Genomic DNA, 27915 nt, shown 5'->3' with positions numbered 1-27915 from the left:
CTGAGGATGAGACAGTAGAACCTCACAACTGAACTACCCTGAACTTTGGGGCTCCACCCACCAGGGCACACCCCCACTGAGGCTCCAGGCTCTGCAAGCCCTGCCCCTCGAAGCCCCTGCCTCTTCTCCCACCTGAATTGTGAGCCTGCCAACAGCCAGATGCTTGCCTCCAAACCTATGGATGCCTGGTATGCTTGTTGTTATAATTATAGAAGTCAATTAACTATTAGGTAAGCCAATTAGATGTGAGAAGAGGTTTTGTTTTATTTTGTTTTCTTATGAAAACAAAATTGATTGCTTTGGGAAGATTCAAAAGTGATTCTCAAAAAAAAAAAAAAAAAAGTGAGATGACTGTAAAAGATTCTAGAAGGTTTTTACATGCAGATTACTCCATTAATGTCTTTGAGTTCCCGCTCTATTTGAAAGAAACCAAAGCTGCAAATTAGATGATATTATAGGTGTGGTTTAAGCAAAAGAGATAATGAGAAACACCAACCAGTGGGCCCACCCCCAAGAAGAGGCCTGGGGGGCAAGCAGGGATTGGTGAATGCCTGATTATTTGTGTTTGGGGTTAAAATGAAGCAGTGTAAAGGGAATGTACAATTTCTTCAGTTAATGGCTTGATAACTATTTCCTTTGATTAATCGCTGGGCCTGAACACATCTGGTGTAAGGGCTTCTGAGGTCATACCTCTCAGGGCTGGAGTCAGAAAGAAGTGAGAAGGGACATCTGGATGGCTCGGCAGTTGAGCATCCGCCTTTGACTCATGGCATGATCGCAGGGTTCTGGGATTGAGTCCCACATCGGGCTCCCTATGGGAAGCCTGCTTCTCCCTCTGCCTGTGCCTCTGCCTCTCTCTATGTGTCTCTCATGAATAAATAAAATCTTAAAAAGAAAGAAAGAAGTGAGAACTCGGGGTGATGCCCTTGCCCAGTGCCTGGCACATGGAAGTGCCCAGCCAATTGTGCTCTTGCTGTGTTGGCCAGGATTTAACATTCGGTGAGTTCTGAGTCATTCTGGGGCAAGAAAATCATAGTGGGACACCCAGGCTGCAGAGGACTTCCCTGATCCCCCATCTTGAGGTGTCGGCCTCCTCAGTCAGTCCCTGGTCACCCACTCATTCCCTGTCACTCCTGCTTTGTAAGTCTGCTGTGTTTGCCGTGAGGCCATTTGTCCCACTCACAGCAGGCGAGCAAGTGGTGGGCAGGGGCTGCTAGGCCTCCCAGGAGGCTCTTCCGTGTGTGGCCTGTCATGCAAACTGACTCCTCAAGGCTGCTACCCTCATCCCTTCTTCCTGTTGCTACTTGTGTGGGTACAAGAGGCACAAAAGTTTCAACATGAGCAGTTATTTCGAGCCTGACCAACTCCACGAGCTACTGGCTTTAAGTTATAAGATCACCACCGAACTCCAGCAAACTTCAGAAATGGGCCTCCGTTAACTTTCGGCCCTTTGCATTCTTGGTCTATTGTGGTGTGGTGGAGTGGGATGGGGGCGGGGGGGTTCTGGAATCCCCGACCCTGGTCACTTGGTTCTCCTCCCTATGCCTGGTGGTGGCAGTGTGAGGAACAGCGGACACCAGAGGAGTGTGCGGGCCAGGCCATAGCAGGCCCTTGGTCAGTGACAGTTTCTTCACCGCATGTCCCCCCAGCCCCTGCCAACGTGGCCACATCCAGGAACCCTGCCTCTCCTCCCAACCTCCTCCTGCTGCTAAACAAACCTACAGGCACCCCCACTAGGTTCACAGTTCCCTTGTACTTGCCCAAGCTCCAAGCACCCCTCCACATAGCGTCTATCAGCCCTTGCTGGGGGTGAGTGCTTAATATCCACATCAGGTCCAGAAAGAGAAAAAAGGAGCAGGAAGGATGAGAGGCGCTTCCCTCCTCCATGCTCCTCAGTATTAAAGCACTTTCCATGGGTCTGTCTCAAATAAGCACAGCCAGACTCCACCAAGGTCACAGCAGGAAAGGTTGGTGTCCCTGCTTACCAGGGCTCCTGCACCCCTCCTCTGTCCCCATGCCCTTCTCTCCTTCTGGTGTAAAGCATGTGAACTGGGGCTCTCACTGTAGCATCACCTCCCCATTCATTCATAGCGACCCATTGGGCCAGGACTGCACATGGTGTGGGTTAACCACATACCCTTCTGGGAACCTGGAATTAGACCTCAGAGAGAAGTCAGAGAGCGGCGAGGTCAGGGGGACTAAGGGACTGAGGCCACCATCTGGAGATGGCCCTGAGCAAGTGGGTGTGTGAGTTCATAGACACTATCTGCAGGGAAAAGGAGGCAGCAGCCCCCAGAGAGACGAGCACCCAGTGGCCACCCAGGCCGACGTGAGGCAGACGTTTCTGGGCTGAGGGCTGCACATGCACCAACCCGTTTAATTCCTGCCCCCACGAGCAAGTGTGAAGACACTGAGGCACAGAGAGCTTGAGGAGAGGCGGGATTGAGCAAGCTTACATTTGGTGAGATGCCCCAATACCCCTGAAAGGATCTCAAGCTTCCATACAGGGGCATGTGTTGTTTACATCACACAAGTTGGAAGCCAGTGAGCACCCTGCCCCTCTATTCCTTCTTTCTGGGCAGCAGCCCTTGGGCAGGGCCCCAGGGCTTTTTGTGATTTTCAGTTCTGTTTTCAATACCAAGTAAAACTGGGGGTCCCAGGTCAAGAGTGTGAACTGAACCGATATGGGAAAGCACCCCCACCCCCCGACATACGTACACACACACACACTGGCAGACAAAAACAGAGTATTCAAGGTCATCCAAGGGTGCTCCACCCAGGAGAGGGATGTGGCTCCAAAGCATGATACTGGTTTCCAGAGACAGCTGCCCACCTGCCCACGTTATGGGTCGCCATGATGGAGAGCACCTCGGTGGCCTTTATCCGCACTATATCATTATTATCCTTCAGCAAAGCTTTCAGGCTCTCCAGGCAGCCTGCAAGGAAGGCACAAGAACCTTTGAACACTGACCAGTCGCAGAAATCAACTAACCCAGAAGTCAAGAGGTGAGGCAATATTGGGCAACAAGAAACTACCAGAAGCTTTGCTGCTTTGGGGCCTTGGGGGATCACATCAGTTGCAAAGTATTTCTGATTCACTAAAGGAGTCTCTGCGTGCTAGAAAGGCTCACACAGGGGACTTTTTTATCTAACTCCCTGCATGCTTCCGACCAATGGCCTTATCTCTCCATCCACTTCAAGATTTTTAAAAATGGCCTTTACATCTGGAGAGACTGAGGGGTAATATTCTCACCCCTGTCCCAAAGTAGTCATGTACCCTGGAACAGGCTACACCTGGGGATGCCAGGTTGAGCAAATAAAAATCGTGCTGTATTTATTTATCTGGCTACCCTAGCCTCATACCCCTCCTTCCTCTGAACCTCCGGTTTTCTTATCATCTTCCCTCCCAAGGCAGGTGCTATTAGAATTAAGATAACATGGGCACTGCACTGGGTGGTGCTGGCCCAGAGTCAGGCTTATTAAACAGCAGTTTTTATTACTGAAGCTCCACCCGGTGTCCTAGGCCCTGGTTCTAGGAACCACAGCCAAATCTGGAATTAACTAGCCCTTGAGCCAAGGCTGGAGGGAGAAGCATAGTTCATCCATCCCCATCTGAGAAATGTGTAACCATGTCAGAAAAATCACCTCAAGCCTTATTTTGATCATTAGAAGGATGGGACACAAGGGTCATAGCTCCCAGAGACACGTGTGGTTTTAGTAAGGCGTGTGCCTATCTTTTGTGATAGCCTTGTGGTTGAGATAGATAAACAGGGCTCTTTGGTGGATTTATGGCCAACTAGTTGAGCCACAGCAGAGAGGGCTGATTCATGGCTCTGGGTAGGACGCTGGTGTTGTTTGATTAAGGACTAACTAGCTCGGACGGATGCAGTGAAGGGGCCAGGTCGCCTCAGCCCCTCCCATTCCAAGCCACTGTGCTGTCCATCCAGACCCCAGTCATCGTCACCCGGGCTGACACTCACCTATGTCAATGGCCACATAGACATGTTCAGGGTCGTGCATGAGGTCGCACAGAGCCATGAGGGCTTTCTGTCTCGTTAGCAGGTCCTCCGACTGCAGCTCCTCATTCAGCTTGGGCAAGGCCCTACAGCCATAGGCAATGGAGGCCTGAGCAGGGTTAATGTCAGGGGGCAGGTACATGGAGACCCGGGCATGGGACATCTTTTCCACGCCTGCAGAGGGCAACTGTCTAGCTCTCAAAACAAAGCTCTGCAGAAACCACTGATTAAAAGAAACCAAAAAAATTGTTGTTATTACCACTGGGATTTAGAAGCTACTCCTCATTTAATCCTCAAAACTATAAAAGCAACCAGGTGGGGGTATCTTTACTTCTATTTTGCAGGTGAGCAAACTGAGGCTGAGAGCAATGAAGGGATCTGCTCAAGGTCACAGTAAAGATAAATAGCAGCCCAAATTGCAAACTCCAGAGTTCTTCCATGCTTAACGGCAGAGGAAAACCACCAGTACTTTACAGGCTGGGCCTTGGTCAAAAGCTCCAGAGAGACAAAACAAACCAAAGAACCAAACAGGAATATGGCCGCCACATGTAGTACTTACCTAACACCAGCAATACCTAGTATCTAACTCAACTACCCCAGAAGGAGGGGACTTGTGTTATCCCAATTTTACAAAGGAAGTAGTTGAGGTCTAAGGGTAGGAGTTGGCTTCAGGTCATAGAACTGATGAGGCCAGGCCCCAGTGTTTAAATCCAGGTCTAGCTCATCATCCATCAGGGACCCATATTCAGATGCTTCTGATACTTCCACAAAAAAAGGAATTAAGGTTAAAGCATGATTTATTTTTATTACACACATGTACACTTGGAGCAACTATAGGCAGTGTGGCACAGTATAGCTGACCCTTGAACAACACAGGTTTGAAATGCACGGGTCCACTTATACGTGGATTTTTTTACAATACAGAACTTTTTTTACATAATACTTTGTGCATACTTTTTCACATAAATACCGAATGCGGGATCCCTGGGTGGCGCAGCGGTTTGGCGCCTGCCTTTGGCCCGGGGCGCGATCCTGGAGACCCGGGATCGAATCCCACATCGGGCTCCCGGTGCATGGAGCCTGCTTCTCCCTCTGCCTGTGTCTCTGCCTCTCTCTCTCTCTCTCTGTGACTATAATAAATAAATAAAAATTAAAAAAAAAAAATACCGAATGCATTCTCTCTCCCTTATGCTTTTAATAACATTTGGTTTTGGGATCCCTGGGTGGCGCAGCGGTTTGGCGCCTGCCTTTGGCCCAGGGCGCGATCCTGGACACCCGGGATCAAATCCCACGTGGGGCTCCCGGTGCATGGAGCCTGCTTCTCCCTCTGCCTGTGTCTCTGCCTCTCTGCCTCTCTCTCTCTCTCTGTGTGTGTGTGTGTGTGTGTGACTATCATAAATAAATAAAAATAAAAAAAAAACAAACATTTGGTTTCCTCTAGCTTCCTTTATTGTGAGAATACAGTATATAATAAATACAACATAATGTACATGTTAATGAATGATGTTATCGGTAAGGCTTCTGGTTAATAGTAGGCTTCCTAGTAGTTAAGGAGGGAGTCAAAAGTTAGAAGTGGATTTTCAACTGTGGGGGAAATGTAGTATGGGCTCTCCTAACCCCTATGGTGCTCAAGGGCCAACTGTAGTTAATAATGAGCCCCAGAGGGACGCCTGGGTGGCTCAGCAGTTGGGCGCCTATCTTCCAACCAGGGCGTGATCCGGGGGATCAGGATCGAGTCCCACATCGGGGTCCTTACAGGGAGCCTGTTTCTCCCTCTGCCTGTGTCTCTGCCTTTCTCATAAATAAATAATTAAAATCTTAAAAAAAAAAAAAAAAAAAAAAAAGAATGGTTTCCAGACCCAGGCCATGGGTGGCCCTTCTACCTGTGTCTTTCTGAAGTTGCAAAAGGCAGGTGATAATAGCACCTCCTTCCCTCACTCCCAGAGTTGTCATATGAACTGCTACTCATGAGTCTGGCACACTACTGTCACAGTGGTGATTACCGCCATTAGTCCAGTGACAGTCCCAGCCCTGTAGAAATGATCAACTCCAGTAGAGTAGGTGAGCCAAACTCTGATTCTGGGGACTAAGTGACCGGAGGAAAAGAGGGGAGGGGGCCTGGCTGGGAGGGGCCTTTGCCATTTCTGTGCTCCCCCTGCAAGGCAGTGGGTGCTGGGGACAAGGGCCTGACCTCCTCCTTAGAGGAGCATGGGTTAGGGAGAGCCTTGGGGTAAGAGGACGCGAGCCCGCTGTGAGCCGGACTGGGTAGATCTGGGGACCCCCTGTTACCTCTGGCAGCCGCCGCTCACCTGCCTCGGCTCGCGGTCCCGGAAGCGCACGCCCGTTGCCAGGCGACTGGGTTGCCAGGATACCTCGCGGCGTCCGCTGCACCGGCTGCGCAGGCGCGATCGGCCTTGGGCCCGGACCAGCTGTAAAGGGGAGAGAAGGCTTTCCTGGGTTACTGTGAAGAACAAAGGCGGCTCAGCTTTGTTCATGGTACAGAAGGGAAGCGAAGTGACTGTACGTCTTTCTCTGAATAGAACATTGCAAGTCTTTAATCCTCAGGGTAAACTCGTGAAGTGGTAACATCCAGTTTACAGACAGAAACTTCAGAGAGGTTCAGAAGCTCCCCCCAAATCACACAGGCCTGATCCCTGGACTGTCTAGCTTTGGCTCAGGCTCCTTGATAGGCAGTGGAACGGCCTGCTAATGACACAGATCAGCCCCGAGGTGGACCCAACACACGGATGGTTGGAGCGATTGTTCTTCAAAGCAAGTCAGACCCAGCCATCGTCACCTGCCTGAAACCCTCCTGTGGCTTCCCAGTGGTCTCAGGACAGGTCCAAACTCCTAGCCTGCCATCAAGGTCCCAGATCATGGCCTCCAGGACCATGCTGGATTCTTTTAATTTCCCAAATGGTCAACTCTTTCATGCAGCCTGAGCTGCTTGTAACACTAACCACTTCTTTTCCTTCAGGACACAGTTGGTGTACACCTCGACCATGAATACTATCCTCTCCATATTAATAAATGACCCCATAGCTTAATTATCCCATTGGCACTCTTCCTCCTCCAATTCTCTATTCCCCTGCTTCCCCCAGCAGACTCCAGCTTCTCTGAGGGTGGAGGCCATGTCAGTCCTGTTTACTTGCCTTTGTAGTGCCACGAATATACTAGAAGGTTTTCAGTCAATGTAAAATAAAAGAATGGGTAATGGACTTGAATCAAGATTTATAATCTACAAAGCACTTTCACCATCTTGTGTGACCCTCGCATCAAACCCTTGAAGTTGATAGGCCGGTCCATTTTATAGCAGAGTAAACTGAGGCAGAGGAAGAGAGCAACTCATGTAAGTCCACCCCTCTGCCTGAGTCCTTAGCACTGAAATTTAACTAACAAATGCACCAAGCATTAGCCTCCAGCACAATTAGCTTTGAAATGAAGATCACTTACTTAGATCTTTGTGCCCAGGACCCCATATTGTGATGCAGAGATGTGTCCCCTACTGTGGTTCTTCAAAGGACCCAGTCCTAAAGGATCTCTCTAACCCAGAGCCCCCTAACTTTTTCAGGAAGGTGGTGTGGAGAGCACTGGGCTAGCAGTCAGAAAATCTGGGTTCCAATTCTAGTTCTTGATTCTTTTGATTTTGTGAGCCTTAGGTCCCTTGTCCGTGAAACCAGGGAGCTGAATCAAGTAAATTCTCAAAGCTGGGAACCCCCAGGGCACCCCCTGGGCACCTGTTTTAAACAGGTCTTGGGATTGAGTCCCACATTGGGCTCTCCTTGGGGAACCTGCTTCTCTCTGCCTATGTCTCTGCCTCTGTCTGTGTGTCTTTCATGAATTAAAAAAACAAAAAACAAAAAAGCTGGGAACCCCAGGCCTCTCAGAATCTGGTTACAGAGTCTTTTTTCTTTTTTAATTATCCTTCAGTTTTATCATTTTTCTTTTCTTTTTTTTTTTAAGATTTATTTATTTAGGGATCCCTGGGTGGCGCAGCGGTTTGGCGCCTGCCTTTGGCCCAGGGCGCGATCCTGGAGACCCGGGATCGAGTCCCACATCAGGCTCCCGGTGCATGGAGCCTGCTTCTCCCTCTGCCTATGTCTCTGCCTCTCTCTCTCTCTCTCTCTCTCTCTCTGTGACTATCATAAATAAATAAAAATTAAAAAAAAAAGATTTATTTATTTATTCATGAAAGACATAGAGAGAGAGAGGCCGAGACACAGGCAGAAGGAGAAGCAGGCTCCCCGCACGAAACCCGATGTGGGACCTGATCCCCTGGATCCCAGGATCATGCCCTGAGCCAAAGGCAAATGCTCAACCACTGAGCCACCCAGGCATCCCCAGTTTTATCATTTTTCAATCTCCTTTTTGTTCCCTTTTAAAAGATACATACAACATAATATTAGTATATGTTAATTATAAACATAAAAATATAATAACCACGTGTGAATTCACCGTCAGAACATTATCAATGCCTGGATCCTCTTTCCCTATCCTATACCCCATCTTCCTCTCCAAAGCTAACCACTCTCTCATTTTGTGATTACACAGTCTTACAAGTGCCTCTAAGGCCATCCAGCTGACATGCCTCATCTTCAAACAGAAACTAGCTTATAGGAGCTCAGTGACTCAGGTCAGCTTTTAAACAGCCATTAATTACAGAAATTAATTTTCTAAAATGACCCCTTTAGAAGCCAGGCATATGATATTCAGGCATCATTAGATTCAGATCTATGCAGATTAAGGTCAATGAGTGGTAGGCCGCTGCAGGGGGCTGGACTTCAATCAAAGGCCAATGCTACAGCAAAAGTTCTTATGCCATGATTGCAGAGAGGAGGAGGTATCTGTGGGAAAGACTAGAAGGAGGGAAGCACACCAAAATACGTTAAGGCTGACCTGGCAGGGCCAGAGATGGGAAATGTTATTTATTCTCTGTATTCTAAATTGTTTATTTTTATTTGAGTTATTTATTGAATAGGCATTATAGGCACATGAAAGGAAATCTAGAACATATGAAAGTAAAATGTCTCCCTCCCTCCTCAGGCCCAGCCAAACAGGTTGTCCTCATCTGTATGTAGCAACCACTGTATCTTTCCAGAGCTAAGCTAAACTTATACAAGTAAACATGATTCATTTACTTTTTACCGTGGCAGCATACTTGTGTTCTTTACCTTCTTTTTAAAAATTTAATTCACTCACTTACCATTCACTAAATGTATGATATGCCTAGGCACTGTTTAGTTAGCCAATACAATAGGTGGATTAAATAAACATCAACAGCCTTGCTCTCCCTGCTGCCAGTGGGGGGAGATAGACAATCAACATAAACAATAAGTTATATAATATGTTAGAAAATAGTAGGTTCCTGGGAAAAACAGAGCAGAATAAGGGGTTGGGAGGTTGCTACAATTGTAAATAGGCTGCTTTTGGGAAGGCCCCATCTAGAGGTGTTATCTGAGCAAACTTGAAAAAAGGGGAAGGAGGAGAGCAATGTGAATATCTGGGGGAAAAGCATTCGGGCTTAGGGAACAGCCAGTGCAAACCCCCCGGGTGCCTGGTGTGTTGCAGGAACAGCAAGGAGGCCAGTAGAGTCTATGCGGGATAGGGGGTGGGGGGGGTGGGGGATAAGAGGTGGAAGAGAGGAAAAAGGCCAGAGCAAATTACGTGAAGCCTTTTGAGCCACTGTAAAGATTTTATTAATCTGAGAGAGATGAGCAGGCATTGGACAGTTTGAAACCAAAGACTGCCATGATCTGATCTGTTTTAACAGGAGAATCCCTGGGGCCACTGAAGGGGAATAGGGTGGGGCTAGGGTAAAGGCAAGGCGACCTGCTGGAGGGAGAGAAAGGTAATACACTGCGCAATACCAGTGGAAGTAGGGGGAGGGGGGAGAGGAGTAAGGGGATATTGGACAAATTTTCAGGGTAGAACCTACTGAGTTCACTGATAAATCAGTTATGGGTTGTGAGAAAAAGGAGTCAAGCTAGGGATCTTGGAGATCCCTCCATCCCAATATATAAAGAAAAATATGAAATATTTAGATAACCAGAAAAAAATCACATTTAATATTATGAAAATAAATATTTAAGCACTTCACATAATCCCCACCCGTTCTTTTGAGCTACCACCTCTGGCCTGGAGGCCAGGTGCTCCAGTCTTTCCACCATCAGCCCCGCCCCGCCCTGCCCCCGCCCCCGCCCCCGTGTTCCCGGCCCCTCCTCCCGGCCGCCCTGCCCCCGCCCCCGGGGTCCCGGCCCCTCCTCCCGGCCGCCCTGCCCCCGCCCCCAGGGTCCCGGCCCCTCCTCCCGGCCGCCCTGCCCCCCCCCCGGGGTCCCGGCCCCTCCTCCTGGCCTCCCTGCCCCGCCCCCGGGGTCCCGGCCCCTCCTCCTGGCCGCCCTGCCCCGCCCCCGGGTCCCGGCCGCCCTGCCCCGCCCCCGGGGTCCCGGCCCCTCCTCCCGGCCGCCCTGCCCCGCCCCCGGGGTCCCGGCCCCTCCTCCTGGCCTCCCTGCCCCCGCCCCCGGGTCCCGGCCCCTCCTCCCGGCCGCCCTGCCCCGCCCCCGGGGTCCCGGCCCCTCCTCCCGGCCGCCCTGCCCCGCCCCCGGGGTCCCGGCCCCTCCTCCTGGCCTCCCTGCCCCCGCCCCCAGGGTCCCGGCCCCTCCTCCCGGCCGCCCTGCCCCGCCCCCGGGGTCCCGGCCCCTCCTCCCGGCCGCCCTGCCCCGCCCCCAGGGTCCCGGCCCCTCCTCCCGGCCGCCCTGCCCCGCCCCCGGGGTCCCGGCCCCTCCTCCCGGCCCGCCCTGCCCCGCCCCCGGGGTCCCGGCCCCTCCTCCCTGGCCTCCCTGCCCCCGCCCCCAGGGTCCCGGCCCCTCCCCCCGGCCGCCCTGCCCCCCCCCTCCGGGGTCCCGGCCCCGCCTCCCGGCCTCCCTGCCCCGCCCCCGGGGTCCCGGCCCCTCCTCCCGGCCGCCCTGCCCCGCCCCCGGGGTCCCGGCCCCTCCTCCGGCCGCCCTGCCCCCGCCCCCGGGGTCCCGGCCCCTCCTCCTGGCCTCCCTGCCCCGCCCCCGGGGTCCCGGCCCCTCCTCCCGGCCGCCCTGCCCCGCCCCCGGGGTCCCGGCCCCTCCTCCTGGCCTCCCTGCCCCCGCCCCCGGGGTCCCGGCCCCTCCTCCTGGCCTCCCTGCCCCGCCCCCGGGGTCTCGGCCCCGCCTCCCAGCAGCTCAGCCTCCCCACTAGAAGCCCGCTCCTCCCGCCCTCGTTACCATGGTGATCGCCCAGCGCGTGCGCAGTGTCCTGGAAGCTTCTGCAGCTCCCCCGAGACGCTCTGGTTGCTACAGTGACCTCTCGGTGGAACCGCGTGTGGACTCTTTCCGCTGTGAGCTCCGCCCAGAGCCCGTCCCTGACGCCAGAGATTCGTCAGACGCCCTCGGGTCTAGCGTGGTGCTGGTTGCTATGGTGATCGCGGCCACCGGCCCCGCCAGACCAGGTCGCGCAGCTCCTGGAGCCTTTGCAACTCCCGCGGGTGAGTCTGCCGCCCCCTGCCCCCCCCTGGTCCTCTCCTGTGCAGGGGCGTCCCGGAGGCCCTGGTTGGGAGGGCTCCGCGTCCCCGCCCACCTCCCGCAGTACGAACCTGAACCCCGGGGCCTCCTTGCTCCCTGAGCGGCCTCCCTGGGCCGGGCCGCGTGATCCTGAAGGGGAGCCGGGTCAGGTCGGGGAGGACGATGGGCCTGTGTAAGACCCCCCTAGCGGAGGGGGGAGGACAGGAGAGGACGCAAGGCTGTGGTGTGAGGGGCCAGGCGCTGGGCGCGGTGCAGGGGTGCAGAGAAATGCCTGTAGGTGTAACCTGAGGTCCCTGACCCACCCAGAGCCTTTGTTGCTTGGAGACTAGGAGCAGGGGACCACCTCAATTCTGCGTCCTCCACCTGGGCGGTGGTGATGCCCAGCTTGGCATTTGTGCCATGCCTCACTCACCACGGTGATAAATTCAGAGAGAGGCCGCTCCTGGTTGGAGGAGCCCCCAAGCAGGGCCAGGAAAGCCTGGTCCCCCCACCCCACCCCAGCCATACTGCCGGCAGATGGAAAGAGATGATCTCTGGTCAGTTTCCCTGTGGGGGAAGGGGGCGTGGACCAGTGTTTAAAGCTACTGAGGCTAAGCATAAACTTAAGGATGAGTCCCCAGGGATTTATGTAGCTCCCTAACCCTCTTTTGCCTGGCTGGGTCCACAGGACACCCTGGAAGGATGAGGTCTTCGCTGACGTCTTTGGGGCCACCTGTGAGCCGGGACCGCATCATCACCAGCTTCCCTAAGGTAGAGAGAGTCGTTAGCCAGCCCTTTAGGTGCATGCTGCTCTCCCAACACCATCTCCACATCCACATTCCCCACCTGCATTCACCACCAGAAACAAAGCAGGAGAATCGGGGAGGTCAGTGGTCAGTCGTCAGTCCCTCTCTAACAAAGCCCAGGAACTCAGTAGACTTCTTCAGAAACAGGGAGACTTGGCACTGACTTGCCCGAAGTGGACCAGCTAATTAAGGGTGACCCCAGGAGATGATGTGGCGTGGAGGTTAAAGGCACAGACTTGGCAGACAGTCCTGGGGCTGAATCCTGACTCTATCATTAAGCTATGTGACTGTGGGCAAGTTACTCAACCTCTCAGCACTGCTGATACGTAAGGATAATTCCTCACATTGGGTGCTTGGCGTTGGTAAACAGGAACTCCCTTACCCGAGTTGTGGTCACTGCCATTCTCGTTGGTATTATTACTATTATCAAAGTAGCAGTCTAGTTTCCTGACACCAAATCCAGGGCCCTCCCTCCTTACCATGCTGCCTTCGCTTCCTGCTGAAAACACGACGGTCTTAAACACGACGGTCTTTCATGCATATCAAAATCCAGTATTCATTGCATCAGGTGTTGCATCAGGTTGCAAATCAGTCCAACCCCTAGAGGAGGCCGTGCGACAATATTTCCCACCTTTGTGTTGCCGCTGCCTTCTGATCCAGCCATTGAAGGCCAGGTAGTGGAGCAATTTGTAAAGCACAAGATCAGACACAGTATAAAATGTCTTCCGGGGGTGGGGGTGGGGGGGCTGCTTCAACAGCAAAATGCTATGTCCTGACCCAGACGGGAGGAAGAGTGAGGCTTCCCTTCAGGAGCAGATGTGTAATGAGACTCAAAGTCAATTAAGTAAAATGTGAGGAATGGAGCATACTTCCACTGGTGGAAAAAGGAGAGGGGAGAAGACAAATGCATGTGTTTGTTTATGTGCCAGAAATCTCTCTGGAAGGACACAGAAGATCTTGCTGTCCGTGGTTGCCTCCATGTGACTTGGGACAGGGCATGGAGGGAAAAATCCTCTCCTTGGAATGACCTCTCTCTGTCCTTTGAATTCTGTGCCCAGGCTGGTACGGAGGAAGGAGGGGACTGCAGACTTCGGGTAATTTGGGCCTGTCTCACCTTTTCTTCCTCTGCACACCCAGAGAGAAACCTGTGGTGCCTCAGACCTGTGGACAATTCTCCCAGAAATTTCCATCCCAACAGATTTCATCCCAGGCAATTGCTTCCCTAGAGAGCTTCACCGTGGTCACCAGGGATGATAGACACTGATGTTTAGTGAGCCAAAAGGAAGGGAAGTATGATCGGCACAGAACGGTCCAGGTGTCACGGTGCAGAGGGCTCCATTTACAGAACAGATCAGCGAGGCGCAGAGAGGCGGGGTGGGTGGGTGCTGCGGGGCGTCACACCTCTGGGCGTGGGAGAGCCAGGACTTGACCTGAGAGCCGGCGGGAGGCATCCACCGTGTTTTCACAGAAGGTGAGATTCTCCTCATCCTGTCTGTGGCAATTCATCATACATCACGGGGCCACACCACTTCAGACCTGAGACATTCCTGGTCAGGTGGGGCAAGTCTCTCTCATTACCCTGTGCCTCAGTTTCCCTGTTTCTAGAATCAGCTCACACTTCTTGCCCAGTCCTCCTTGTTACATTTCTTCAGTGCATCCACAGTGGTGGGATGCCTCTAATGACCACAGTGGCCAGGCTGACACCCCCCATCCCATCCCCCCCCCCCGCACCCCATTTGAAACTGCCGTGAAAGTGGATGGGGGAGGGGAGAAGCAGCCTGCTTTCTCATGAGGTAGTGAGGAATGTGGGCTGTGGGCCAAGCTGCTCACCTGCCTTACCCATTTGCTCCTCCCCCCAACCACATGACTAGGTTATGAGTGTCCCCACTTTCCCGATGAGGAAACGGGCTCACTGAGATGCTGTGACTTTACCTTTTGTAAAGCTGCTTCCACTGTCCTTGCCGCCTCCATCCTGCCTGAAGTCCAGGGGGCAGGTGCTCCAGGGCAGAGCCCACCTCCGTGCCCAGGAACTCAGAAGAAATGCTAAGGCTAGGAGGGAGGTGGAGCCCTTGCCACAGGGGAGCTGTGGGTCCCAGCAGTGCCCCAAAGGACATGGTGGGCAGCCTGGGGGTACCCTTGCCATATCACAGCAGGCCACACCAGCAGCTTCCACCAGCAGCTTCCAACGATGCCCCTCTCCCCACATCCTCACCACATGCCATCCTCAGCCTCTGCCAATCTGAGAGCAAAACATGACTGTCACCTTCAGTTTGTTTAATGTCATCTTTTCCGATGGTAAAATATAGGGGCGTGCAACGTGTATCATGACATCTTAATAGCCACAAATATTTGTGCAGCACTTAGTGTATCCACTGATGGCTTTACAAGCATTATTTCATTTTATGCCCCCAGGCTTCTGGGGCCTTCTAGATTAGAGACATTAGACAGCTGCCTGGGATCACACAGCAGCTAAGGGGAGACACAGGTCTCCCTGACCCTGAGGGGGTGCTCTTCAATCTTGACCCGTTCTGCCTTCCAAGAAACGTGGAAGACCCAGAGAGCCCTCCGGGATATTTTCCTTGCACATAGATACACAGTTTCAAAGCAAACGTGGCATCCAAGATCCTAGAAGGCATGGAAGGATCTCGGTGCCAAAAGTGCCCTGATAACCCACCCCTCTTCTCGCCTGGAGAAGTTCAGAGAGGATAGGGACCTGCCACATGCCCACAGCAAGGGCACAGCTGCCCCAGGCAAGACCCAGCTCTCCGAGTTGCCACCTGGGCCCTTTGGTCTGACCCCCACTGCTGCTCCTCAGGACTCACAAGACCTGGGAGTCTCGGGGCCACTGATGGGATAGAGGACGTGTGTGACAGAGGGGTCAGGGAAAACTGATGAGCTGGCCCGTAGGGAATGCTGGCAGGCAAGTCACCACTTTGCTGCCCTACTTGGTCAAGCTGCAGCTTTGTAGGATGAAGTGTCCATCTGTCCATCTGTCTGGCTTTTTCCAGTGGTACACCCCTGACGCCTGCCTGCAGCTCAAGGAGCACTTCCATGGGCAGGTCAGCACCACCTGCCAGCGCAGGAACACAGGGACTGTGGGGTGAGTGACCCCATAACCCAGGGGGCGCGGGATGTGGGGGGAGGCAATGGGTAGGAATGAATGCATGGATGAATATATGAATGGGCGGATGAAACACACATATGATGCCTGTAGAGCCCAGGATGGGCCTAGAGATAACCGGGATCTTCACCTGGCTTTGCTGCCATAGAGAATGTCTGCCATAGAGAACGGCTTCCCCTTTTCTCAAGAAGTCCTGCACGTGACTTCTCAGCCTGAGGTCCTTGGCATATGTCTGCTTTCTCCATCTGGAATGTCTTTCCTACCCTTCAGCTCACAGTATAGTGTTAGAGGACTCCCCACCCCCATCCCCGCCTCCCCAGCCTGGGCTGGGTACCCCTCCTGTGTGCTTCTTGGTCCCAAGCACTTATCTTACAGACTTGCGAGTTTGCTTCTAGATTCAGCACTAGACCTAGCCTGTGAGGGCGAGGGCTGTGTCTGTTCTGCTCCCGCCTCAGCAGCCCCAGCACCTGGCACCACCTAGCCCTGCTGGCTTTGGAAGTTTGCAGCAGTTACTCCCTCCCTTAACACACAGGTACCAGGGCCTACTTTTGCCTCTCCTCCTGAGGAGCTCATGGTCTGCTCAGGTAGTCAGTGGGGCTCACAGGTGTCATACAGGTGTGGGGAGGTGGCTGTGGAAGCCCAGCTCTGAGTTCCCAGATAGCACAGACTGAGGCCGGGCTCAGGTCAGAATGTCCACGGCAGCCATGGTCACAGGATGAGAGCAATGGCCACCAGTTAGGGTGGTATGTCACGTAGGTGACCTCTCTGACACCCTTCACAACAGCTCTGGGAGGTGAGAAACTGAGACACAGTGGGTACCCCCATAATACCTCAGCAGTACCTTTACTCCTTCATCTGGGAAGCTGGAGTTAGGGCCATCCTGCTCCAGAACCAGAGGCCACCTGGGAGCAGAGAAGGCACAGCCTCTGTGCCCCCAGACACGGCCAGGGGAGCTGTATCAGGTCCCCAGGTAACACAGGTGCCTTCTTGCTGTCTGCAGGCAGAGGAAGTACTTGGTCCAATGTCTGAGCTCCTTCTGCATGAGCTGCCAGGCAGTTAGTGACAATAGTGTCCTGGTCAGGGAGTACCTGCTTGCCAAAGCAGGAGCCCTTGCAGCCCCAGGCATGGGTAGGAAGGTGCGGGGGCTCTGCCCCCAGTGCCTGTAGGCCCTGCCCACAGCACTGTGTCTGGTCCTCACATGTCCAGGCTCCTCACTGTGCCACAGCTTCCATATAGCCCCACCTGGGACTCCTCCCTCTAGTCTGTCAGCCCAAGACTCAGCCTCCCTTCGTGCCCAATTCTTATCCTCACCACTTGGGCCCAGTAGGGTCAATGGTACAGCCCCTGAGAGAGTAGAGTCCCTAGAACAAACACAGGCCTTCTGCCCTCTCCTGTGAGTGCCAGGGATGGGGACACACATCCCAGAGTGTCTCAGCAGGTGGCCTGTTCCCTGTTAAGGACTGACACGTGGCTAACAAGTGGGAAGCTCAGGGAAGGAAGGGCCCGTATGTGTGAAGATGCTCTGTGGCCACGCTCGCACGCAACACAGCCATATCCCTCACAGGCTCCGACTCTCCAAGGTGGTTGTCGTTGGCGATCTCTACGTGGGCAAGACCAGCCTCATCCACAGGTGCGCCTGCTGCCCACACCTCCCAGCACGGGCTGTCACGCTTTTCCCTGGGAGACCAAAATGACACTGTCGTCATCAAAACTGTGTGGTTGCTGGGTGCCACACCTCGGAGGGGGTACAAGGAATCAGGGAGATCCAGGTTGGGTGGAGGGTGCAGGGTCCCAGGACCCTGGCATTCATGACACCATCCCCTGGGACCATGGGCTCATGCCTCACTGGCCCTGACCTGCAGCATTTGCCATCTGGGCTGCTGCAGCCCCCTTCCCCCCAGCAGTTCTTATCAGCAGCTCCGTCTGTCTACTGTTTCCCTCTGTGGACCATCATCTCATATTCCCTGTGGGTGTACTTCCCATTGCCTGTAGACTTTGACTGTCATGAGCGAAGCTTCCACACACAGCCTCTCTGATGACTTCCTTAACTCCCACAGGTTTTGCAAGAATGTCTTTGACCGTGACTACAAGGCCACCATCGGGGTGGACTTTGAAATCGAGCGCTTCGAGATCGCTGGGATTCCCTACAGCCTGCAGATGTAAGTGGTCATTGTGTCATGCCATTTCCCGTGTGGCTCATGAGTGGGCTTTGTCAGGGGAGAGCCATGGGAAAGCCTTGGTGAGCTCCTTGACTATGCCCTGTGGTGCTCAGTGAGGACCTGTCGAGATAAACAGGAATGATTATATGAAACTGAGCTGTGCCAGTTCCCAGAGGCCTGTACTCCCTCAGTCCCCATGGGTGTCTCACATTGGTCATCAGACCTGGGAAAGTCCTCACAGACCGATGTGCCCACCCATCCTCATCCTACCCTGATGCCTACCCCTCACGTTCTGGCTCCGGGTCCCCACCCCTAGCTTGCCTGGTGCTCAGTGATCCCCCCACCAGGCCAGCAGGGTGGCGTCTGGCCAGTCACTTCAGACCTCTGAGCATCTGTTCGCATCTGGAAAACGGAGCCCAAAGCGGTCCCTGCCTGCCGGACTCTGGTGGAGGCCCCCTAGTCCATGCACCTTCCTCGGGCTTGATGTTTCCCCACTCCTCCTCACCCCTCTGTCTGCACTCCACTCCCGTTTCTCTCCCTCTGTCTGCTTCCCTGCAGACCCCATGTCTCTGCATCTCAGTGGCCCCATTGGCTTCAGTCCTTCCCGTTTCCCTCAGAACAGCCCAGAGTCTGTTCCCCAGAGCTCTGGACCTTGCCTTCCCTCTCCTCTAGCACCTGTAGGATGCTGCAGGTCTATGTGTCACCAGCTGAACCCTCTCCTGTGTGACTTTCTCCCCACTCCAGTCTCTCCTGTGTGGCTCCTTCCCCTTCCTAGGCTCCCCACCCAGCTGCCCCTACACCACTGTGGCCTGCTGCCTCGGTCCTGGTCCCCTTCTTTCTCTCTCCCTATGAGTCACACCTGCTTCTCTGGTTTCATCCTCAATCCTCTATGCCCTGCCTGGGCTTAGCCTGGAGATCTAGGGTCATCAAGATGGAGCTCTCCCTCTCGTGGACCTCAGCTCCTAACTCTGCCCGCTTCTCTGAGGACAGCCCCAGTGCAATCCTAGAGCCAGATGGCACCACCGCATCCCGCCCAAGAGAGAGTATGGGGCCAGACCAGAGCAGAAGAGGCTGTGAAAATGCAGGGCTGGGGACCCAGGGGCTCTGGAGCCAGGAGAGCTGAAGAGCACAGAGCTGATGGGACAGCCCAGGTGGGGCCAGGCAGAGAACAGCCTGTGCTGGGTTCCCCTTTGTGGCCACGGCTGTATTGACTAGAGTAGAGACGCAGTCCTGGCTCAACGTAGATGAGCCCTACTGGGGACACTGCCAGCCATCCCACTGGCCCCACCTCCAGGCCACCCTCCCTGATTCCCACCCAGAGTCATCTTCAGAAACGAAAGATGTTATGAATGAATTAACAGAAGAACAGTGCCAAAAGGTTCTGCATCATGCTGAATCACTTGAAAAAATTTCAGACCATTGAGATCTTATTCATGGTTTATCTACTTTTCCGTTTACAGAAGAAAGTTAAATTTTGATCTGCTATTTTTAAAAAGGGATGGGTTTTCAGAGTCAGTCCTGCGTATTGACCGCCTGCCTGGTTCTAATATTTTATTTTATTTTATCTTATCTTATATCATCTTATCTTGTCTCTCATGAATAAATTAAATCTTTTTTTAAAATAAAAAATAAAAATAAATAAACCAGAGCAAGTAGATCTCAGTATGTGTCTCCCCCTGTCCTATACTGTGCCGATGGCAGACCTTGTTAATTTTTTTAAGATTTTATTTATATATTCATGAGAGACAGAGAGACACTCCCAGGTCCCACCTAGGGACCTGAGCATCCCCTCTGCTGCAGGGCCAAATGTGAAGCCATGGGCCAGCCACACACGAGCAAGTGGCAGAGCCTAGAATCCCAGGGCCATTCACCAGGCCACGTCTGCAGGTGGACTTCCACATCTTCAAAGTGAGCACATCAGGGGCATACTCTCTTTTTTAATGGCACAGACTAAAGGGACTGAGCTACAACTCCATTCATCTAGACAGTGGAACTAGGTCAGGCCCCTCCCCCACGGGCATGTGACTCCAGCTAGGGAATTCCCCCCTGGGGCCCCATGGGAAGGAATCCTGAAGAATTGCGGGGCGGGGACCACTAGCTGGTGGTTTAGAGCACTGCAGTTGCTTCATCTGCCACCTCTTTCTTTCCCTTTCTGTCTTTGCCACCACACAGCTGGGACACCGCAGGGCAGGAGAAGTTCAAGTGCATCGCATCTGCCTACTACCGGGGTGCCCAGGGTGAGCATCCGGGTGATGGCAATGGTGGGGCCCTCAGCCACATATGGCAGGAGGCTCCCACTGGGCTCATAACAAGTCCAGGTCCTCCGCCCAGGCACCAAATCTGCCCTCCAAGAACCACTGAGAAAATCCCCAGCCAGCCCTTGGGGATGAGGAGACTGCTTTCCAGCCAGCTGGGCCTGGGGTTGGCCTCAGCAGTCACATCCTGCAGGGACCCTGTGCTGGTGGGTGCTCGCTTTGGGGTCTCAGCCACCGTTTCAGCTCAGTAGGATGCTTACGGGGGGGACGGGGCACATGTCCAGAAACCCCAGAAAAGAACAGAGTTGACTCCTGGAGGAGGTGCGGGGAGGCAAGGCTGGAGGGGAAAAGTAGAAGGGCCACAGGAGGACTGCACCTGCTGGTGGGGGGGCGGGGGGGCAGGCCTCTCAGGCAACAGGCGACAGCATAAGATCCCCACTTCAACACTAGCTTCCTGGGGGTTTCGGTGGAAAACCATTCACGGTATCCAAAACCAGACTCAAGTTATGAGACCCAGTTATGTCTACTTGATGCTGGTGTAAAGAAATCACAACATTGCTATTGGAGATTTGAAAAATGCAAAACCAGGAAACCGTGATCACCTTGGTTACAGTCGGAGTTCCAGCTGTGGCTTGTCTGCTCAGGGAAGACATCCCCTGAGGAGGAGGTGTCAGGCACTGGGCATACCCCTGAGAACAGCAGCCCAGCCCACCACCATCACCATGCTCTGTAGCCTCCCTTGCTTCATCCCCCTCTGCCTCAAGGGGCCTCCTGCAGCTTCAGGCAAGATGCAGAGGAAGGCTCTAGCTGGCCCTGATCACATTCCCAGGCCCAGTAGAGAGCAGGCCTTGCTGGAATGTTCTCTACGTAGGACTCCCCTCAGGACACCAGGAGACCCTGGACACCCTGAACACCATGGGACCTGGGCAGGACCAGTGATGAGAACCACCCTGCTCCTCAGAAATGGTTCCCCTAAAGCTGCTTGTCTGTTGCTATTGTCCTCAGAGCCATAGATGCCATTGATCGAAAGTCCTGCATCAGGCCCTAGATCAAGAGCTTATAAAATAGCTGTTCTTGCTTAAACCTCACAGCACCCCTGAGAGCCTGAGGTATCGTTCTCACCACTTCACAGATGGAAAAACTGAGGCTCTCAGCAGTTAAGGCCCTCACCTGAGCTCCCCTAGCTGTAAGTGGCAGAGAGGAGATTTGAACACAAGGAGCCCATGAGCTCATCTTGCCTCCCTGGATACCCCCTCGAGCTGGGCCTCTGGGTATGGGTTGGAGAGGGCGGTGGGTTGGTAGATCGCAAGGGAGCGCCATGTGGTGTCTCCTTCGCAGCCTTCATAGTGAAGACCCGGGCTGACTGCCTGGGAGGCCATCCCAGCAATTCTGCGGAGTCCGGCTCCTCTCTGGGTTTCTCTTGGGGAGCAGGGAGCTGCCTGAGGGGAGCCCCTCCTTGTACACCATGTTTGTCTCATCTGTTGCTGACCAGCTCTTGGCTTCTCCCCATGTGTACAGTGATCATCACAGCCTTCGACCTCACTGACGTGCAGACTCTGGAGCACACCAGGCAAGTCTGGGACTCTGCAGCCCCTATGGTTCCTTTGGGTTCAGGAATGCCCATGAGCTGGGCCCCTAGTGGCGGATGCAAGGGACCAGACTCGCTGGTGAGAACTGACCGCCCACAGGCCACTTACTGCCTCCTCACCACATTATCCCTTAAGATTTGCCCCCATCTGCTGAAGGCAGGGCCAGCTCAGGGTTTGCAGCCAGCCCAGGCTGACAGGGGCCGGGCTCAGAAGGGCCTGCCTTTGCTTTAAAGCTCTGCTGTCACCATCTTGAGAGATTTGGTGATTGCTGGATGAGGGGCCTCCCATTTTCACTTTGCTCTGGGTCCTACAAATTATGTGTAACCAGTCCTCTTGTCTTGGCTGGAGACCTGGTAACATGACCAGCGCCCCTCTCAGCCAGCTGGGGTCTGGGTACCTTCCCTGTGACTCGTGGCTCAGTGCTCCCAGTGTGCCCCCAGACCTCTCTAGGTGGATGGATGCCATCTCTCAGCCTGTCTTCCCTCTGTGCAGGCAGTGGCTGGAGGATGCACTCAGGGAGAACGAGCCGGGCTCCTGCTTCGTGTTCCTCGTTGGAACAAAGAAGGACCTTCTGGTGAGCACACCAGAGCGAGAGGCTCTGGAGGGGCCTCCGGAGAATGCAGCTGCTTTCAGCCCAAGCTTGGGGAATGGAGGGTGGCATTGATGTGCCTAGATGGGAATTTGAAGACCAGGAACTAAAAGTTAGGGGCACCTGAGTTTCCTGTGCTGGTCTCATTGGAGAGGGATCAGCAGGATGTCACCCCTGGGGAAGTGTACCCCAGCCCATGCACCTGCCCATCCCAGGGTGAGACGGGGAGGTGGAGGCACAGGGGGAAGCTCTCCCCCCCACACACACAGGAGGGTCAGGAGGGCTGCTTCTCCCAGTCAGGGGCTGCATGTAAGCAGGCAGAGGTGGAGGCTGTGCGCCTGGCCAACGAGATGCAGGCCGAGTACTGGTCGGTGTCAGCGAAGACAGGTGAGTGGGTGCGGGGCTATCGCCCCAGAGGGTGCAAGAAGTCTCCTTCTGTGGCTCTGTGGTATGCTCAGGTCACAGCCAGCTGTGCTGGTGACCAACAGGGCCTTCCACTGCCTGAGAGGATGTCTCCTCGACTCTAGAGGGAGACCCATGGGCACCAGGAATAGGGACACCTGGCCCTGTGCGTGTGTTCTCTAATGCATCCCCTCCCTCTGTGAGGCAGATCCATTTTATCCCTGCAAGGTCACGTCCAGGGTCACAGGGAGGAAGCAGCAGGGCTGGAATTGGAATACAGCCCTCACCTGTAACCACTATACCATCCTGCCCCCCCACCTAAGAGGCACCTCCTGGCACATAGAAGGGCCCAGTAACTGGGGCTCCCATGTCTTTCCCGGATGTCATCGTGGAAGACACTGCAACATTGCTCATGGCCCCCTGGCCCTCATCCACATCCCAAGTCTGTCCTCCAGGCACACAGGACGCCCAGCCCCTGAGCCGGCTTTACCCACAGGCCCCTGCTTACTCCAGCCCAGGCTAGATGCCTAATGTCTTAGCCTTGGTGTCCTCATCTGGGAAATGGGGTGATGCTGTCCATCTCATTTCATCTTTCTTGCAAAAAAATGTGTTTTAAATTACAGAAGCCATATGTTTTCACTGAGGAAAAATTAGAAAACACAGAGAAGCAAAGGACAGGTTGTTGGGGGTGGTGGTGGTGAAATGAAATACCATGCAGTGACTGGCTCATAGAAGACCCCAGCAGCTCAGGGGACTCAGGAATTATGCCTTGAAGTCCTTGCTCCAGGTGAGAGGCTGTAATAGACATCTGGTCAGGGATGGCGAGGCAAGGATGAGAGTACTAAGGGTGGGTACCACGTGGTCAGGGATGGTGAGGCAAGGATGAGAGTACTAAGGGTGGGTACCACATGGTGGGGTAGCACAACCCCAGCCCAACCCAGTTCCCTCTGCTCCTTCATGACAGCATCCCCTGTACCCTCTGATAACTGCCTCCCCTTAGAGATTCACTGAGAATTCCCTATAGGCCAAGCAGGATTGCCCTGTGCAGTTGTATAGGTTGTCAGCTACACAAAGGGGCGGGGGGGACCTAGCTCTGTGCCCAGATGGGTGGCCTTCTCTGCCTGAAGGAAGTCTATGTGGAAGTTGACCTCCCCCATTAATCCTCATAGCTGTCCACTCGACAGGTGCTCAAAAGTGACAGGAAAAGCAGACACCCTTCTGATCTCCACGCATCCCAGTGGCAGGCCCACAGGAGATACTCAGTGGTGATTAATTGGAAGAGTAGATGCTGGGAAACCAAGGCTCAGAGATTTGAGGTTGCTGCCGGAGCAGGGGGCCCCAGGGCCCCAGAGTTGGGAAGCCAGGCCGGCCAGCACCATCCCTTGCCCTGTGCCACCCCAGGCAGCTCCACAGGTGGGCAGCCCTGGCTCCCATACCTCCTGGCTCTGAAATTCGTCCATGAGTAAGGGCTGAGGTAATGGGGTCAGGGCTGTCTCTTGGGCCCACAGGGGAGAACGTGAAGGCATTCTTCAGCCGTGTAGCTGCCCTGGCATTCGAGCAGTCGGTTCTGCAAGACTTGGAGAGGAGGAGCAGCGCCCGGGCCCAGGTCGGCGACGGAGACCTCATCCGTGCGTACAGACAGTGGGGCCAAAGCTGGGGAGCAGGCTAGCAGCCTAAAATCCATGTCCACCGTCCTCCCATCCCAAGAGGCCACCCCCTTAACTTGTCCCCTTGAGCTGTCCTCTCGGGGGTACCATCTTTGCCATTACTCTGATATCAAGTCCTCAGTCTCCCTGACCCTGCCGCCAGCTCAGACTTGCTCCCTGGCTCTCCCTGCCCTCAGGAGCTTCTTCACGAGCCAGGCTGGCGTCCTTGGCTGTGTGGATGTGTTCTAGCTTTGGCTCTCCCAGTCTGGGTCTTTCCCCCTGCTGTTCCACCATCTGGAATACATCCTCGGCCTCTCGGCCAATGCCAGGTCACCAAGGCCTTGCTTGAGAGGTCTGGGGGTCAAGCTCAGCTCTGCCCAGCAGTCACGAGTGGGTGCCAGTGGCACGGGAGGGTGGCTGCTCCGTGTTAGCTGCAGGCACTTAGTTGATGCCAGGTGACTTCTCCCATCCTTACAGGAATGGAGGAGAGTCCACCCGAGACCCAGGAGAGCACGCCGTCCTCCAGCCTGGGTTGCTGTTAGCTGGGGCCTGCATCAGAAGCCTCTACTCCCCGCACACACATGGGCAGTGCCTCCCATGACTGTGGATGGGGTGACATGAAGCCATCCGTAGCTGCCCACCCACCATGCTGAGCCCCAGAGCTCAGCAACTTCTCTTTAGCAGGTTGGGAGCCAGGAAAGGGTGGCACTGGCTGCCCAGGAGCCCCCCTTCACTGCCCCACTGGTGGGCGCACAGTGGTGACCATCTGGAAGGCCAGTTCCACCCAGATAGTCACCAGACATCCCCCCCTGGCCTCTAGAGGCCTCAGAAGTGCAGACATGAGACACTTGTGCCCCACAGCCTGCATCTCTCAGTCTTGGCACACATTAGCTGCCCACACAGGCCCTCTGACCACTTTGCCGGGCTGGCCTCAGGATCCTTCTCTTCTCAGTGGTCTAGGCAAGTCTTTTCTGTTATTAGCAGGACTTGCAGTTCTCAGTCCCAGAGCCCCAAGGCCTCACTGTCCACTGTCCCTCTGCCATAGACTTGTGGGATCCCAGGTCAGCCTTGCCTCTCTGGAGGAGGATGGACAAGAGGGTCTCTCAGGCCCCTTCTGGCCCAGGGGTCAGCTTTGGCTCCTCTTTGATCCTTGTCCTGTTGGTCAGTGGGTGAGGATGGGAAGAAAAGGCCATCATGCCCCTCTGGCCCACCTGGACAATGAATTTCCCTAGCTGAGCTGCCCTGGGGTACAGTACTGCTGCATCCCTTGTGCATGGTGCTGCCCTGCTGTTACTGGCAGTTGTCACGCAGACACTGTTGGGCTGGTATCTGTGGTTGCCCCCACCACCCCTCTCTCTGGTCTCCACAGGAAAGGGCCTGGAGAACAAGAAACTCTGCGTGCCTGCCTCTCAGGACCTTTGTGGTGGCCTCCTTGACTCTTTGGAGGACATCGGAGGCCCTCCGGAGTCTGGCAAGCTCCTCATCGACACCCCTCCATCCTGCACATCCAGGACAGGCAGGCACAACCCAGGCATGCCCTCCCTAGTGCCCACTCTCTCTCTGCCCTCAGGTTGCTCTTCTATGGGGGCTTTAACTACCCGCACCTGCCCCTGGCTGGGTGCCCACTCCTCCCCACCCATCCCATCCCACAAGCAGGTGGGCACATCTGGGCATATCCTGCCTGCTTCTCATAAATGGCGAGCATTTTGCCAACAGCTGTTCTGGTCAGTGCCCCGAACAGTACAGTACCCCATAACGGTGTTGGGCACACTGTGGGTGCCCGCTGCATATTCACTGGCTGGCAGCAATTGCTAAATGCTGGTTGGGGAAGGACACATCTTTTTCTGTTCAGTCTCCCTTCACCACATTTTAGCTGTTGTTTACAGATTAAAAAAAAAAAAACACCTCTTTATATAAATCACTGTTAAAGGAATTATGTACACGAGAATTTTAATCCAAAATAAGACACTACAAGGTTTTGTATACAGTGTGAAAGTCCCCTTCCTGTCCTTGGAAGTAAGTGCTGCTAACAACTGTAAGAGTCCTTCCAGACTATTCCCATGCGGCACAACCATGTTTGTTGGCTCATTTGCTGCTTGAGCAGAATGGTCTTTCCCCGCACATGCTGCCCAGCCGCAGCCTGCGTTCTGACTGACGCGCAGGAGCCCTCCCTCCACACAGAGCCTACTTGTTCCTTTAGCAACTGCCGGTTTTCCTTCAGGGGATGGACCAGAGTCCAAGTGCCCTGCCCCCCCAAGTGGCACATTAGGCTTCTGTCCAGCTTCCAGCCTTTACCAAAGGTACTGCAGAAACCGTCCTTGGAGTTGTGACTTTGTATACTCAGGATTCCCAAAGACAACGTGCTGGCCCTTCTGTGGATGGGGGCCCCAGCTTGGTCCATTAGACACAGTCATGGGGGGTCAGGGGGCAGGCTGCATTAGGACCAGGTTTGTGGCACACAACAGAAAGTGTCATGGGATGGAGGAGCCTGGCCACAGAGAGCTGGCACTCTCCAATGGCTCCCTTCCCCTCACCCCTCTAGGCCTTGGGATTGGGGTGGGGGGCTGATCAGGAGGTCCTGTTACTAGCTTCTGAGCACCCATTCTCTACAAGTAGCCCTTTATTAAGCTCTCCCCATGTTAGGACACCTGGGTGGCTCAGTGTTTGGTTCTGGTCACTATCCCAAGTCCCAGGATTGAGTCCCGCATCAGGCTCCCTGCATGGAGCCTGCTTCTCCCTCTGCCTGTGTCTCTGGCCCTCTCTCTCGCTGTGTCTCTCATGAATAAATAGTTAAAATGTAAAAAAAACAAAAACAAAAAAAACACACCTCTCCCCATGTTGTCCGCTGTGCATGTTTAGTTGTTTCCCACTGGTTGATACGGAGTCTTCTGTCAGAATCAACGAGTTAGCGAAGACATTCTCTTCAAACACCTCAAAACTGGGCTGTGGTTTCTGGTGCAGAGACCCAGGATCACATGCAAATGGTTCAGAAAAGGTTTGTCCCACAGCCCTTTGTCTCTGCCAAGCAGCCTTGTCCTTGGGACACTGTGTCCCTTACATGTCTATCCCCGCAGCCAGGGGGTCCCAGTGCCCTGTCACCCAGGGTTGTGACCCCAAAAATGGTTTATTCGCATGGACCCAACCACACCCAGCCCTCCTCAGGGTCCCCAGTAGAGCCAGGAAATGAGCTAATCAATCCCTTCCTCTGTTCCCTGGGCCCCCACAATTTCAGTCAGTCCCCTAGCCCTACAGCCACATGACCTGCGATGAAGATTCCCCAGTGACCCAGAGTGGTGCGCTTGCTCCCAGTCTCCTTAATCTTGTGCCCTGGGCCCGTAGATTGGTGGGCAGAGGGAGGCCAAGGATCCATTCAACCCCCACCTCAGCTGTGGGGTGAGATGGGAGCCACCCCCAGATGGATCTCAATCTCTAGAGAGACTCAAGGTTACCCAAAATCCAGGTAACTGGAACAGAGATGGACAGAGGATCACTTACATTCTCACCGATGAGATTTGGCATACCTAGGAAGGTTCACAAGGAGTTCCAAGCCTACAGGGAGGACATGGTGACCGAGGAGGCCCAGAGCAGGGACCACCAGAAGGCATAGGGTGGGGGGAGTCTTCAGAAGAACCAGCACCCAACTCAGAAAGGGCCCTCCTCTTCTGAGGGAGAAGGGGCTCCTAAGGACTGGCAGGGTGGGGGCTGGGTCCACTGTTGCCCAAGAAGCTCAGGGCTTCAGGCGCTGCCCAGCAATGAGACACCCTCCCAACAGCTCCTGGGCTCCTCTGCCATCTGCTGTAGCCTCC

The 27915-nt window shown here is 54.3% G+C and overlaps 2 protein-coding genes across 10 annotated transcripts in view; one reads left to right on the top strand and one right to left on the bottom strand.

The window, feature by feature from the left end:
* RSPH14 (radial spoke head 14 homolog) overlaps positions 1-6428 on the bottom strand; it is a 77404-nt gene extending 70976 nt beyond the window's left edge. The window contains exons 1-3 of the mRNA XM_041729553.1: positions 6306-6428; positions 3981-4239; positions 2834-2936 (exon numbers count right to left, since the gene is read on the bottom strand). Of these exons, the coding sequence (XP_041585487.1) occupies positions 2834-2936; positions 3981-4179 (302 nt within the window). The 5' untranslated portion in view covers positions 4180-4239; positions 6306-6428. The remainder of the gene's footprint in view (positions 1-2833; positions 2937-3980; positions 4240-6305) is intronic.
* A 4909-nt stretch (positions 6429-11337) lies between these two features.
* Positions 11338-27189, top strand: RAB36 (RAB36, member RAS oncogene family). Of its 9 annotated transcripts, XR_005983678.1 has the most exons (12): positions 11338-11526; positions 12231-12313; positions 15357-15448; positions 17034-17099; positions 17527-17628; positions 19801-19865; positions 21402-21453; positions 21965-22046; positions 22358-22448; positions 23972-24069; positions 24587-24793; positions 25479-25606. XR_005983678.1 is itself a non-coding variant. In XM_041728347.1 (11 exons), the coding sequence occupies exons 1-11, from the start codon at positions 11457-11459 to the stop codon at positions 25922-25924; spliced, it is 1269 nt and encodes a 422-aa protein (XP_041584281.1). In that variant the 5' UTR covers positions 11338-11456; the 3' UTR covers positions 25925-27189. The 9 variants fall into 9 exon arrangements, 6 of the variants coding, with proteins under 6 accessions (XP_041584281.1, XP_041584283.1, XP_041584282.1 ...); XR_005983679.1 differs by lacking the exon at positions 25479-25606 and having other exon boundaries at positions 22362-22448; positions 23972-24091; positions 24587-24725; XR_005983680.1 differs by lacking the exon at positions 25479-25606 and having other exon boundaries at positions 22362-22448; positions 24587-24609.
* The last annotated feature ends 726 nt before the right edge of the window (positions 27190-27915 follow it).

This window comes from Vulpes lagopus, chromosome 14 (genome assembly GCF_018345385.1).
Source record: "Vulpes lagopus strain Blue_001 chromosome 14, ASM1834538v1, whole genome shotgun sequence".
In the NCBI taxonomy this organism is placed as follows: domain Eukaryota; kingdom Metazoa; phylum Chordata; class Mammalia; order Carnivora; family Canidae; genus Vulpes; species Vulpes lagopus.
The sequence above is the reverse complement of the archived record's forward strand: the minus strand, read 5'-3'. Positions and strand labels throughout refer to the sequence as shown.